This window comes from Macrobrachium rosenbergii, chromosome 55, assembly GCF_040412425.1.
Source record: "Macrobrachium rosenbergii isolate ZJJX-2024 chromosome 55, ASM4041242v1, whole genome shotgun sequence".
Classification (NCBI taxonomy): Eukaryota; Metazoa; Arthropoda; class Malacostraca; order Decapoda; family Palaemonidae; genus Macrobrachium; species Macrobrachium rosenbergii.
The window spans coordinates 54,246,985-54,260,548 of NC_089795.1; the positions used below are offsets into that span (position 1 = coordinate 54,246,985).

The 13,564-nt window shown below is 35.7% G+C and overlaps 2 protein-coding genes across 3 annotated transcripts in view; one reads left to right on the plus strand and one right to left on the minus strand.

The window, feature by feature from the left end:
- Gycalpha99B (guanylate cyclase 1 soluble subunit alpha 2) overlaps positions 1–13,564 on the plus strand; it is a 1,063,824-nt gene that overhangs the window by 76,081 nt on the left and 974,179 nt on the right. The gene's annotated exons all lie outside the window — the stretch shown is intronic.
- Positions 2,598–13,564, minus strand: part of Gycbeta100B (guanylate cyclase soluble subunit beta-1-like) — a 527,150-nt gene continuing 516,183 nt past the window's right edge. For both annotated transcript variants that reach the window (XM_067098555.1, XM_067098556.1), the window contains exons 11-14: positions 11,452–11,588; positions 4,238–4,375; positions 3,910–4,067; positions 2,598–3,714 (exon numbers count right to left, since the gene is read on the minus strand). In XM_067098555.1, the coding sequence (XP_066954656.1) occupies positions 3,570–3,714; positions 3,910–4,067; positions 4,238–4,375; positions 11,452–11,588 (578 nt within the window). In that variant the 3' untranslated portion in view covers positions 2,598–3,569. The remainder of the gene's footprint in view (positions 3,715–3,909; positions 4,068–4,237; positions 4,376–11,451; positions 11,589–13,564) is intronic.

Genomic DNA, 13,564 nt, shown 5'->3' on the forward strand with positions numbered 1-13,564 from the left:
TGTGTGTGTGTGTGTGTGTGTGTTGGGGGTCGGTTGAGAATAGACAAACGAATGTTTATAAAATAAGTAGTTTCAAGTTCAATGGAAAAGGGAAGGATTATCCCATGAGAGATAGGCCCTAAGCGACGTGAGAAAAAAAAAATGTTCGCTAGACTTACAATCGTATATTATACTACTTTTCTTTTTATTTTGCTCAATAACTGCAAATTTAATTATGAAAATATCTTGTTACAAATGATGACGATATTATTTTGTACTTTCTATTTATTTTGTTTTATAAGATATAGCAGTTATAATTAAGATTAAGAGATTTACTTTGGATGTCTTGGTGAGTAGGCCCAAAAACAATAGTTATTGCTCCCGGGGGTAAGGATTAAAAAAGAATAAACACTGTCACTTACGTGAGAGGACACGCCTGAAATTACTTTTTTTTTTTTCAACAAATAATTGGCGAAACTGAGTACTTCCAAATAAATATTATAATAAATTAGTAAATAACATACCCTATGCTTTCGTAAGATTTTCAGTTGGCTGAGCTTTTCCTTATCACTTACTATTCTTCATTATTGTTACCCGGTTTGAGGTAAATTCAGCACACCGTGGAAAAACAAACATCTCTAAATGCACCTCCAACAACAGATTTTTTTTAATTGTCTTTATCTTGGATTAACAAATACTTTTCAATGATGATAAGCTTTTGCTGTATTTTGTAATAGAAGAGGAGGGATGCTTTCTTGTACGTAGGCCAATGTTGACTGTATGCGCACTCATAATTATGTCAACACTCAGTGTCAACAAGTTATTAAAGCGATACTCGAATTCAGAGCCCGACGATGGTTAAACGGGTTACCGCGTTTTGTTGTCAACAAATTGCTGAATGCGATAAAAGGCAGAAAAGTTTTTAAAAAAACCGTTAGAAATGAGGTGCTCCTTTTAGCGTCAGGGGGAGAACCAAAATCGCGAGACTGCACTTTGAATGCTTAACTTCACTAGGCTCACATAGGATAAATACATTGATAATGCATGGTTTTTCATTTTGATAAATCTTTTTGCAACCATTTATTCATCGATATAGGCCTACATGTTTTCCATAAAATACAGCCCGGCTTTGTTAATAGCGAGTTTTCTAATGTTTTCCCGTCAGTATTTTAAAGAGCAACTGTAGCAATACCTTCCCCGGCCACTGCACCGAAAGTATAACCTACGTTATCCCTATGATGTGATTTCAGATTTCATCAACAATATAAGTGAGGTTATTATTCAGATCAGCAAGAAAGATAATGACAAGTATGAAACATTCGGACTAGAAAAGAATTTTGATTTCTGACCGAGTCAGTCGTGTCATTTTAACAATATCATTTACGACACAATGACTTTCATCGATTAAAGAAAAACGAACGGGAAGAAAAAGGCGTAACTGAAACATTTATACATTGGTAGTGTGAAAGGGATAAATATTTCTACAAATTTGTAACAGACCCATGCAATGACTCAAGTCTTTAGTACTGTTGTTATTATATAATTTGTTAGTTATAAAATGTTTAACAATCACTATTAAAAAAATGTGTAGTCAAGTGTCCTGGTATATTTACAGCAGTTTCATACATTTTGAAGGCTGCTTGCGTAATACATAGTGCCCTATTAAAAACAAGGCATTTTGCATTAGATGAGTGCAGACTGCCACATTTAGATAAAAGCGAAAGCGGTTCGGTTTCAGCTGAAACTCTGAATCCGAAAGTCGTGTTAGATCGTTTCCCGCGGCCCGCCCACTTCTCTGGTTCGTATACGGTCACCGGTATTTGTTACTGGAACAAATACATTCGAATAAGGTGGAATGAAACCAGTCACCAGCCGTCATCATCAGATCAGCAGACAGCTACTTACATGCTCGCTTTATATGTCCGTTACTGCCTGTATATTTTGGTAATGATATCCGTTAGCCGTTCCATAATTTACTTACTGAAGTTATAAGGAATATAGGTATTCGATGAAAGGTCAAATTCAGCGACTGAATGCCCGAAATTTCCGTAAATTGATCATATAGACTTTATGAATCTTTGAAATTTGTCTGAAACTCCGAGATGTTCCGCACAAAAAAAAAAAAAAACCATGAGTATTAGTAGTCGGGTCTCAAAGAATATGAATCTATAAGTGAAAGCTTAGTTTGTAATTTAATGATTTTTGTGAAATATAAAACTTTGTATTAGACTGTGCAAAATGTAAGAACCAATGAGGCTTCTATTTTCATGACTGATTTCTTAACGTTTCATTATTAGATCCCGGCTTAGACTTGCAAAGTTATAAACCCTGACATGAGAGTGTGTAAAGACGCTACGCCATAGTTGTCTGCCAGATATTCCAGGACCTGTAGCTCACTGAAGTTCTTGTACGGTTTGACTCACATTATCGTGCCTACCTACTGTAATACATTCCTCATTGCAGTCGTTCGTTTTCCATCATACGGAAGTGATAATCCCATTTTAATCAATAAATGAATTGTTGAATCTGTGGAAAATGCAAATAGTTTAAGAACGTTCTGGTTATTATAATTTTTAGCCCAAATGGCTGTTCTTTGAAAAAGGAAAGAAAAATTGCTATTGTTACATTGTTTATTGTCTTTGGTCACAATATGAAATGAGAGCGGTTCCTCAAAGAAATTACGAAGGTTTTTTCGTATTCCCAGGCTCATAACACAAATGATGAGAAATAAGAATCCTACTCCCTGTCGAACACTTCCTCGGGAACTTTCCTCATGACAACTAAAGCATAGTCTACATTTCTCACAACTAAAGTATCACGACATAGCACGAAAAAGAACGGGAGCCATCTGGCGCCCTTTGTTATATAAACTCTGAGGCTTGAACACAAACGTTCCACACCGTTTAGGTATGGGAATTTTCATGTAGATTTGTTTACACTGCATTTGTAGATGTCTATTCACACTAAACGGAATGAGAATCTCTTTTTTGCAACAAACAAATCTAAATTGTCTTGTCATCAGTAATCTGGTTGTGACGAGGATTAGGAGACTGATCTTGATGTACTTACTGTACAGTCAGTTGTTTCTCTTGTCCTGTTAATGTAGAAATCCTTTCGCTTTCTGTTCACACACACACACACACACACACACACATATATATATATATATATATATATATATATATATATATATATATATATATATATATATATATATATATATATATATATATATATATGAGGCCTGCTATGCTGACGCTTTTCCTTCTTTAGTTATTGTAATCCAGAATAGGTCTATGCTGTTTATGAAAATTTCTAATGATTGTGCATTCTACATTTGACATTCTGCTGTCGTATACAGGTAAACAATGCAAATGTATTACATTGTCCCTGATAATGTTTCCTTACATCAGTTCTTTCAGGTACTGGGAACAGATCAGGTATTTAGTTCCTAAAGTACCCAGAAATATTCAGAGCAACCGTAGTGCAGTATTACTTGTTTCTTCTTGTCAGTCGTCAAACTTGCCACATATAACCTTGGATGCATCTTTCTTTTTTCCCCTCGCTTGTATAGAAAGCAAGTATTGATTTTAGTAAACGTTAGAATCCTCAGCCGCTTCCATATTCCTGTTGAGGAACCATACCTTCATCGGTTCTTTGCGTCCCTTCATAGCTACGGGTCCTCGAAAAGTGAAGAAGAATTTGGGATCATAGTTGACAGGCAGCTGCAAAAACCTGGAAAAAGAACATTTACCGTCAGTGCTGAAACATTTCAAAGAACTTCTTTTCAGTCGAAGTATAATTCTAGCAAAGGCAACCCTTAACTGCCTTGTCCTTAAGATTCAGGCAACAATGAGCATCGTAATAAAAGTCAAAAGGACACTTCAACAGTATTTGTCGTTTCCAAAAGGTTTCTGTAATTCAGGTTACCTGTAAGCATCCTCAGAGACATTAATGCGGCCGATTTCTCCCGTGGTTTCCGTTCTTGAAGTTATGTTAACAGTATTACCGAAGAGACAGTACCGTGGCATCCGCTGACCTATGACCCCAGTCACTACTTCTCCCGAATGGATGCCAATCGTTATACGCTGTTAGGAGCATGGGAAAAAATCTAATCAAGTTCCCTAATTTTGCGTCAGTATATAGCAAATATTGTTGATCAGTAATATGAGGCATGATGAAAATGTTTCATTCCGTTGGCCTGATTGTAATGGCTAAATAGGAAGCAAGAAAAAAGAGAAGACTCGGAGATACCCACCACTCGCTCTCCATCAACGATGACTCCTTCGGCCTTGTCCATCATGTCAAGAGCTAAATTAGCAATGCAGCGAGCGTGGTACTCGCAGGGGTCCGGCAATCCACTCACTGCCATATACTTGTCCCCTACAGTCTCGACCTTATTTGATAAAGAAAAAGATACGTAAGATACGTCTATAGTGCCAAATTAAGAAGCATAACAACACAACACAACACAACACAGCACAAAGGGATGCAGACAATAAACTGAGACAAAGTTTTATGAATTTCTGCGAGTCAGCTCACCGTGCATGACCTCCAGTATTACCTTCACATGTTTCTTCATTATTTGGTATTATTTTTTCTGTTCAAATTCAGTTAAAAAAATAAGTGCAAAAGACGGAACCTCCGTCGCAAAAGGAACAATGAAGAAGCAAAAAGGAAAGGGGTAACTTGAAGAAGTGAACATGAAATGGTGTTGTGCAGCATCGATTAGTGTGATGCATAGAAATGATGAGTTGGTTCACTAACGAAACAAGTAAAAAATGCGCCGAAGTTCCTTTGGCGCAATCGAGTTTTATGTACAGCGTATAATCAAGGCCACCGAAAATAGATCTATCTTTCAGTGGTCTCGGTATAATGCTGTATGAACCGCGGCCAATGAATCTTTAACCACGGCACGGTCGTGGCCTGCCCTATAACGTTGCCAGATGCACGATTATGGTTATCTTTAACCTTAAATAAAATCAGACTACTGAGGCTAGAGGGCTGCAATTTAGTATGCTTGATGATTGGAGGGTGGATGATCAACATATCAATTTGCAGCCCCTTGGCCTCAGTAGTTTTCTTTTACAGAAAACTAAAAATCAATCTATTCATAAACGATGTACTATTTTATAAAACAGAAACATTTCTTACACTCATATCTTAGAAATTTCTCTTTGTCTGATATCTATGTAGCTCTCTTTCCAAACTCGTTTCTCAGGTTCTGGCTCCTTGTGGAAGGCCCATAGCCCTCCCAAAGCTAATACCATTTTAATTTTTACCGTTTATCAAATGTACTACGGTTGGAAGAGCAGCATACATGCACTGAGGAAACAACTCCATAGTCGCCTTCAGATACGGTGTTCATGCCAGGACACTCCGGATTCGATGTAATGGCTATTGAAAAGATGTTAATGTTGAGCCCACTCCGGATTCGAAGTAATGGTTATTTAAACAATTGTGTGGCAGAGGTGAAGCGTGCGTTGTAATTTGTTGGCGAGGAAAAAGACTGTTTGGTGTAAAGTTGACCATAGAAAAGGATGTTATGTGTGTCCGGGGCCATTCGGTATCAATCTGAATGGAGTAATACAGGGATGTGAGAAAGAGGAAAGTAAACTGTAAGATAAAGTGAGTCCCAAATGAACTCAGAAGAGGTTGATGTTTGCAGATAATACGGCACCGATTAGAAACAGGGACGAGGAAATAGAAGAAGCTGGTGAAGGTGAAAATATTGCAAGGAGAAAAGCTGAGAGTAAATGACAACACGAGTATGGTTATGATGATAAATTGAAATCAGTGAATGTTAACGCGAATGGCAGAAGAAGCGATGCCGCTGATTTTGGGAACAGGTACATCAGGCGATGGGAAAATCAGAGAATAGCCAACTCACAAAAGATTTGGGTGAGACCTAAGTTTTTATGAGATCCAAAGTGGACATATATATTAGGACTATTGAATTAATTCTAGTAAGGAAGTGAAATGTGGATGCTGTACGAAAATGGAAGAAAAATGAGGTCTCTGAGATGTGTTGGCTGTGTAGTGTATGTGGAGTAGGAAGTATGAAAGAGTGAGAAAGGTAGAGCATAGGTGGAAATAAAATTGAAGAGTATCGAGATGGTTTGTTCATTTTATTAAAGAATGAAACGACAGGTTTCCGAAAAGAGTGCAAAGAAGAGGCAGACTTATTTAGTTATCACAGACGGTGAGAAAATTTCATAGAGAGAAAGGGCCTTAATATCCAAAAAGGCAAGAGTGAATGGAACATAAGAAGAATGGAAAGTATGTATAGAAGAGAGCGACGTGCTGTTGATGAGTTATCTGTGTTGTTATATACTGGCTAATGTGCGAAAGTTTTTTCTGCACATAGGGTTTATCCACAATTCAGTAGTTGGGCATGACTCAAACTACCCTTTACAGAGAAATATATATATATATATATATATATATATATATATATATATATATATATATATATATATATATATATATATATATATATATATAGTCTTGCTTGTGTTCATGTTGCTGTAAAAATAACTTTTTGCTATTGCTATTGTATTATATGCTTTCCTATGAACAAATATTGCTTCCTCTCTCTCTCTCTCTCTCTCTCTCTCTCTCTCTCTCTCTCTCTCTCTCTCTCTCGTTGTGTCTATAGCCAGCTCTCTCTCTCCATTCATGATTTAATGACCTTTAACGTTGAAAGGCACATAGGACAAAACAATAGGTCCTGGTGGCAGAGGATGTGTCTAATTCCTAACCTTCCGAAGTAAATTCGACTCGACTGAATGCAAGATGAGAAGGCTTGTAGGCGGTGTCTATTGTGTAATGGTTCAATGGATATATTCAGGTGGTGGAATCACCGTGCCCGGTGGAGGCATCGTTGCTACACTGAACAACAAACCCCTATCTTCTTCCCTTCACCCAAGTCATCCACAACAGCACAAAGTCTAAGTTTCAGGTCTAGTTGTCACCACTGTTACCATAACTACGTTTGAAATTAGCATTATTAAAATCTTTGATTGAAATGAAAGCAGCTTTTGGCCTACATCACTGGCCATATTTATTGAAGACCAATTCTTCATGGTTAGATATTGCTTTAGAGGCGTCAATGAATTTCTTGCAGGAGTTTTCATAACGTCGTAGTTTTTTCCGATTCTCATGTGTCAATTTCAAGTGGAAAATGTGTAGAGTTGGTCTTTTGTCACGACAGCTGTTTCATCACTCTGCGGCATTTTCAAGCGACTACCGAATTACAGTCTGGACTTACAACCTATTTGTTTCATCGTGTGGGGAGAAAGTTTGTAAATAACCTTTAGACTAGAGTACTGATTGGTCGGGCGATTAAAAGCTTGAGCATTTAGGCTCGAAGCTTTGGGTGCAAAGAGTATGTCTGACAATAAAAGTAAAATTAAATATGTAGTTAAATATTTAAAATACAATATGAAGTTCTTAGTAAAAGAAACAATGTCAGAAAACTGACAGATGCCCAGAAAAGAAACTCTGTGCGCAACTTCACACAGAGCACAGCCAGTAGAAGACCTCACCGTTTCTTGCTGTCCTGGTAAAGTAACAAGAAGGTCGCACATATGAAAAGTCTCTAGTGTGCGTTATGTAAGTAGAGCGTTTACACACTGCACATCATGGACAGACATACATACCGAACTTGGCCAAATTCGCAAATAAATGATAAAATTATTGATACTGCAAAAAAAAAAAAAAAAAAGAAAACTGACGAAATTCACCAACCCAACATGACGACGAAAAAGGAGATTGACTATTTATCATTGAGTGGATTATGGGTCTGCATACAAGGAGGAACGCAACACAGAGGCGTAACCCTAAAAGCCCAGTACTAATGAGAAGCCTCAGAATCTTTAGTATACCTAACCTTGTAGCAGCCCCAATAATGAAGAAGACGGCACCGCTCAGGAATGACCGAAGGGAGATGTGCATGAACATAGTTTACAAATTAACTTGTCCAGAGATGTGCAAATCTCACAGCCAAAACTACATCGGGCACACTGCAACGACCCTTCAGAGACGTATGCTGGCTCACAGAAATCCAGGCGCCATTCATCAGTATTATAAAGATGCCCACGATAGGAAGCCATCCCTACTAGAGCTGATCGAAGGTACCTAGGCCGTACAGAGAGAGGGCAACTATGGTCGCCTCTTAACAGAATGCCTCCAACTGCCGGACACCGTGCCCCAATCCCCTGCAAACACCGTAGCCGTCAGGGGACACGAGAGCGCCCAGCCATGACCAAGGAAAAGCCTTAAACAAGTTCCTCAGGCCGTGCCAAACACAACCTCAAGCTGTAATTAGTGTAGAGCATTTGCACGTACATATACACTCCGATTTAATAATTTACACAATTATGTATAAACAGACATTTGTATGTTTGTACAATCATCAGCACATATATCATCGTAAATGTATCTTTTACATACGTTATTTACATTTTTATTTATTTTTGTATTTTACCTTTTGTACTTGCAAACAGGAATGTAAGATTTTATTGAATTATAAATACAAATTTATGGAAATACTAAGCTCTTTGTATTGTACTTTTAACCCTTTCGCCCCCACCATTTATGTTATCTGTCACATTGGGCACCAAGCCTTTAGTGAGCTGCGAAAAATCGTAACGCAAAAGTATTATTCAAATAGTTCTAGTAGTCGTTAACTTTTTTCATAGAGAGCTCATTTTGGTCTCGGTTTTTACGACAAATGATTAAAATTTATCCTTAAATCACCAAAATCCCCCTATAGTATAAGTACGAGCAAAATCGGTTAGAGTAGCTGAAAATGAAAATTTACATAGCATGTCTTAATTTACTTATCTTAGCACAAAAACTATTAGTGACAGGAAATTGAAATATTTTTGTGTTATATAGTTGATAGAATTTCCTTTACATTTATATATATTTTTGACAAATAATCTAAGATAGAATATTGATAGAAAACGAACGAAAAATTTCTTACGTTGCCGCGCGAGTTACCGCTTGACTACACAAGAAAAAGGCTTTTTTAAATCGCTCTAGCGTCGTTGAATTTTATCGTAGAGAGCTCATATAAGTTTGTTTTTTTTTTCGGAAAATGATTGAAATTTATCCTTATATCATCAAAATCCGCCTTACGAAGACCACTTCGCGTAGCAAGTTAAGCTCTCTGGCATTGACGAGATTGCTAACCTTATCACTCCGTGCTTTGAATTAATGTGAAAAACAAAAACTATTTCCTGTCACATACATTACGAATTATACCACTGCATAAAAGAGATCATATTCATATACCCATAAGGAAGATAGTGTTGGTCGTGAATTCGCAAACTTATCGAAATATATGACATTGGAAATAAAGAAAAATTTAACACTACTTGGCAACGTTACACTGAGCCTGAGACTTTGGACGGTACAAAAAGAATTATGCCGCTTCAGATTTGAGCATGACTGTAAATGATTAGATACACAGATAGACATTAAATGATTATAAATAGGGAGAATAAGATTGTAACCTTTGAACTGTGGCCTTGAATTTATTTGGTTGCATACTGAAATAAAAAAATCTCCATGATATTCCATGAAACCAAAATTACCAAGCAAAACTAAATGAGTTATTCGATGGAAGATGATATACGTAATAATTAACGAATATGACTTGATAATTTTTACTGAAGAGGTAAAAGGTTAAATGTCGTATGCAGTTATTCAAATAAATTAACGCTTTTTTATATTTATAATTCAAGTACAATGCATTGTCTAATATTATAGCGTAGGTAATATCGTTCCTTAACAAAAAAAAAAAAATAATAAAGAAAATATGCGATACATAGTATATGAATGTTGTGCAATTTATTTAATATTTGAGCATAACATACATGTAGTTCTTTCTTTCAGTGATTGTTAACACCAAACAAACCAACCTTTCTTCCGAGCCTTAATATTATAATTTTAAGTAAATTCTAAAAATTTCTTTAAATGAGTGAGGAAATTGAAGAATAAACCTCTTGACTAATTGGTTTTATTAAAAAAAAACTGTAGCCGAGAAGATTCTTTATTACAAACTAATGAAACCTTCAACAAAGACCAGGAAGAAGACAACACAGAAAAAACAAAGTATTTTTTCATTTTATCGGTTCGGACTCATTGACTTCTAAACATTTGCAGCATCAGTATTTTCCAGATCATTTCCGTAAAACTTGAAGTAAGCTCAGCCTTTAGCAACATTGATTTAATACAGAACTAAAAGGTCCTAATCTATTAAACAAAATGTGATATTTAAGGTCAGTTTTATGTAATTTGATCGAAAATAAAAATAAATCTCTTTAGCGTTTGTTAATATAGCTGCCTGAACAATTACAAATGCAACTTGGTAATTAATGCAAACGAGTCCTGAAAGAATCATACATTTCCTATTTGATTTTTTAACTGGGTATTAATGGCAAATACGTTAAATGAATAGGATTGCTACTTAGTAGGTTGCAGCTCCCATAGTACCAATGATTTACGTTTCAGATATCATGCGAACTTCTATCTTACTAAAATATATATTATATTATATATTATATTATATATTATATTATATTATATATTATATTATATTATATTATATTATATTATATGAGATATAAATTACTAATTAATGTGCTTCAGCTTTTGAAAGAGTTCATTCTCTACCACCAATAAATATGGGGCTTAGATGTAAGCCGCAGACGTAAAGGCTGCTAGGGAGAGTATAGTTCATGTCTCAAACTAATATTTTTATGGTCTAGAAGTGGGAAGTTTTTCCTTAGGTCTGAAGTTTCTTGATGCTAAAAAAATCTCAGATTCTTGCTATAAACTGATATTGTCTAAAATCCACAGGGCTTGACTTTTGAGTACAGTAAAATCCCAAAGGTAGATAAATTGTGTTCATGAGTAATTGCACTTAGAAGGCAAACGAAACTTAATTTGCTGTCATAGTGATAATTATATCACATCCAAAATCATTGGGTATTGCAAAAGATCAGCAAGTATATAGGAATAATTTTTTGTTCTTATGCTTGTAAGTATTTGCTCAAACAGCACCTGATCCAAGGTGCTGTTTAGTGGATTTGCCTGTAAAATTGATAGATTTGATCTCTGAATATGGTCACTCTTTCTAAAAAAATTTCAATTTTTATCCAAAAGCATTTAGTGATGATACATTGATACGTTAGAATGCCTGTTCTGTTCTGCATCCAAAATTACCATTATTCTACTCGTTTTGAGTCTGACGGGTTATGAGGCTAGCTCATCAAACCGTTTTTCAGTCTAATTATATTAGTATTACCGCAGAATCAAGGGTTTTGATCATGGGTAAAGGTAATTCGATTTGGTCCTCACTGTTTCTAAAAACTCTTTTCCAAGATTGAATACAAAAGCAATTACCAGCAGAATATTATATTCATGTTGGAAATTTTATATTAGAAGAATCCCCTCACTTACCTTGTACACATGTGGGTTCTTTACTTCATCTGTCAGGACGTCGAAAGCTGTATACAGATCATTGAGCATTTTTACTATCTTGGACGCTCCTTCCATATCAGTATGACGAGCACAGTATGCTGAAAATCCTACAATTCCTGGAAAGAGAGAGCGTAATATTCTGAAAATCTACAATTCCTGGAAAGACAGAGCACAATATTCTGAAAATCTACAATTCCTTGAAAGACAGAGCACAATATTCTGAAAAATCCTACAATTCCTGGAAAGACAGGGCACAATATTCTGAAAATCTACAATTCCTGGAAAGACGAGTACAATATGCTGAAAATCGTACAATTCCTGGAAAGACAGCGCAATATTCTGAAAATCTACAATTCCTGGAAAGACGAGCACAATATGTTGAAAATCGTACAATTCCTGGAAAGACAGAGCACAATATTCTGAAAATCTACAATTCTTGGAAAGACGAGTACAATATGCTGAAAATCCCACAGTTCCTGGAAAGACCAGTACAATATGCTGAAAAACCTACAATTTCTGGAAAGACAAAACACTTACATGAGTATTTGGGAAATGATTAAACCGTACTCTTAAAGGATTATAAAATGGTAACGTTTGCGTATAAGTAAGCAATTGGTTGCAGAACACAGATTTATAAAGTTCTTGTAAATGTTTTTATTTTTAGATTAAATGAGTTACAAACGGGCAAGCTTTGTTGCTTCTCTTATATTAACGATAGAAAACGAATCACCTGTAAACATCAGGTGTACTACTACCTCCCAGTTAATCATTCTTTTTCTGATATTATTACGTTTCCCGCTCATCCTCTTAGCCGTCTTTTTATTCCTTCAGACCTTCCTTTCTCGTGGATGACAGTACTAGGGCAGTCATGCTTTTGTTCACATACTGCCTATTAGTTTAATTGCATGCCTCCCTTGGACAAATTGACAATTATCCATCTATATTCACCAGGGTCCTTAATTTTAGTAATCATGTCTGTTATGCCATAGTCTGTCATTCAGCTATACTGTCATAAGTTTGAAGTTAAAAACATACAGTAGGTATCTGTGAGCACTTTACACCTCGCAATTACATTCCCAATAGTTACTTAAAAAGTACAGGATTTAGATTACACCCATTAGCCCTTGCATCAGTTAACCTTCCTCTGTTAAAATAAAAAAAACATATTAATGTGAAGCACATAATTTTCTGATAATAAATAACATCTCCGGTAAATCCTTCGTTGCACGATTCATTTGGTTTTTGCTTACTGTGCACGATCATTAATCTAACACACTTTAATTCTTTTTTTTTTCATACTTTTCCTGATCTAAGACAATTTAATTTTTTCTTCTCTCGTACACTTCTTGTGGAAGTTTTTCATTTAGGGTGCTCTACGTCACTTTTATTTTGTGAACATGCAAAACAACGAAAAAACTTTTGCTGAACATAAACAAAATCATGTACCTTGGTGTGTACTTCAGCCTCTCCAAAAATTATTTGCAGGAAAGGGAATTAGAGAGCATATGTTGAAGGAAATATGGCAGTAAGATGAATGCTTGTGTGAACAAAAGTGTAGGGGAACAGTTATAACAGCAGGTAAAAAAAAAAAAATCAAAATTACAGAATTACAGATGTAGCTCAAGGTCATTGGTAGGAGAGCCCATCATGAGGTTTAGTTGTTCAGAATTTGAGTAACTGAGAACGAGTTTCAGGGGATACAAATGATGAAATGTGAGATGCCACTGTTTAATATAAATTGTAAAAGGTGACCATGGATGTAAGGATGGAAATCTGAGCATGATGAACTACTTTATGTTACATAGAAAATGTGTAAAAAATCTGGTCATAAACGAAAAACTGCAAGGTCTTGCCTGTTTGCATTTTGTTATGAAAATATTACGGGAAATATTCAAAGGGCACAGATACAGAATGCAAGTTGCGAAATCATAGTAGTCGAACTATGCAAATTAGTCACATTAATAATAATTTTTGTATTTTTATTTTAAGAGAGGAAGGTTAATTGATGCAAGAGTTAATGGATGTAATCTAAATCCGGTATTTGTTAAGTAACTATTGGGAATGTAATTGCAGGGTGTAAAGTGCTCATAGA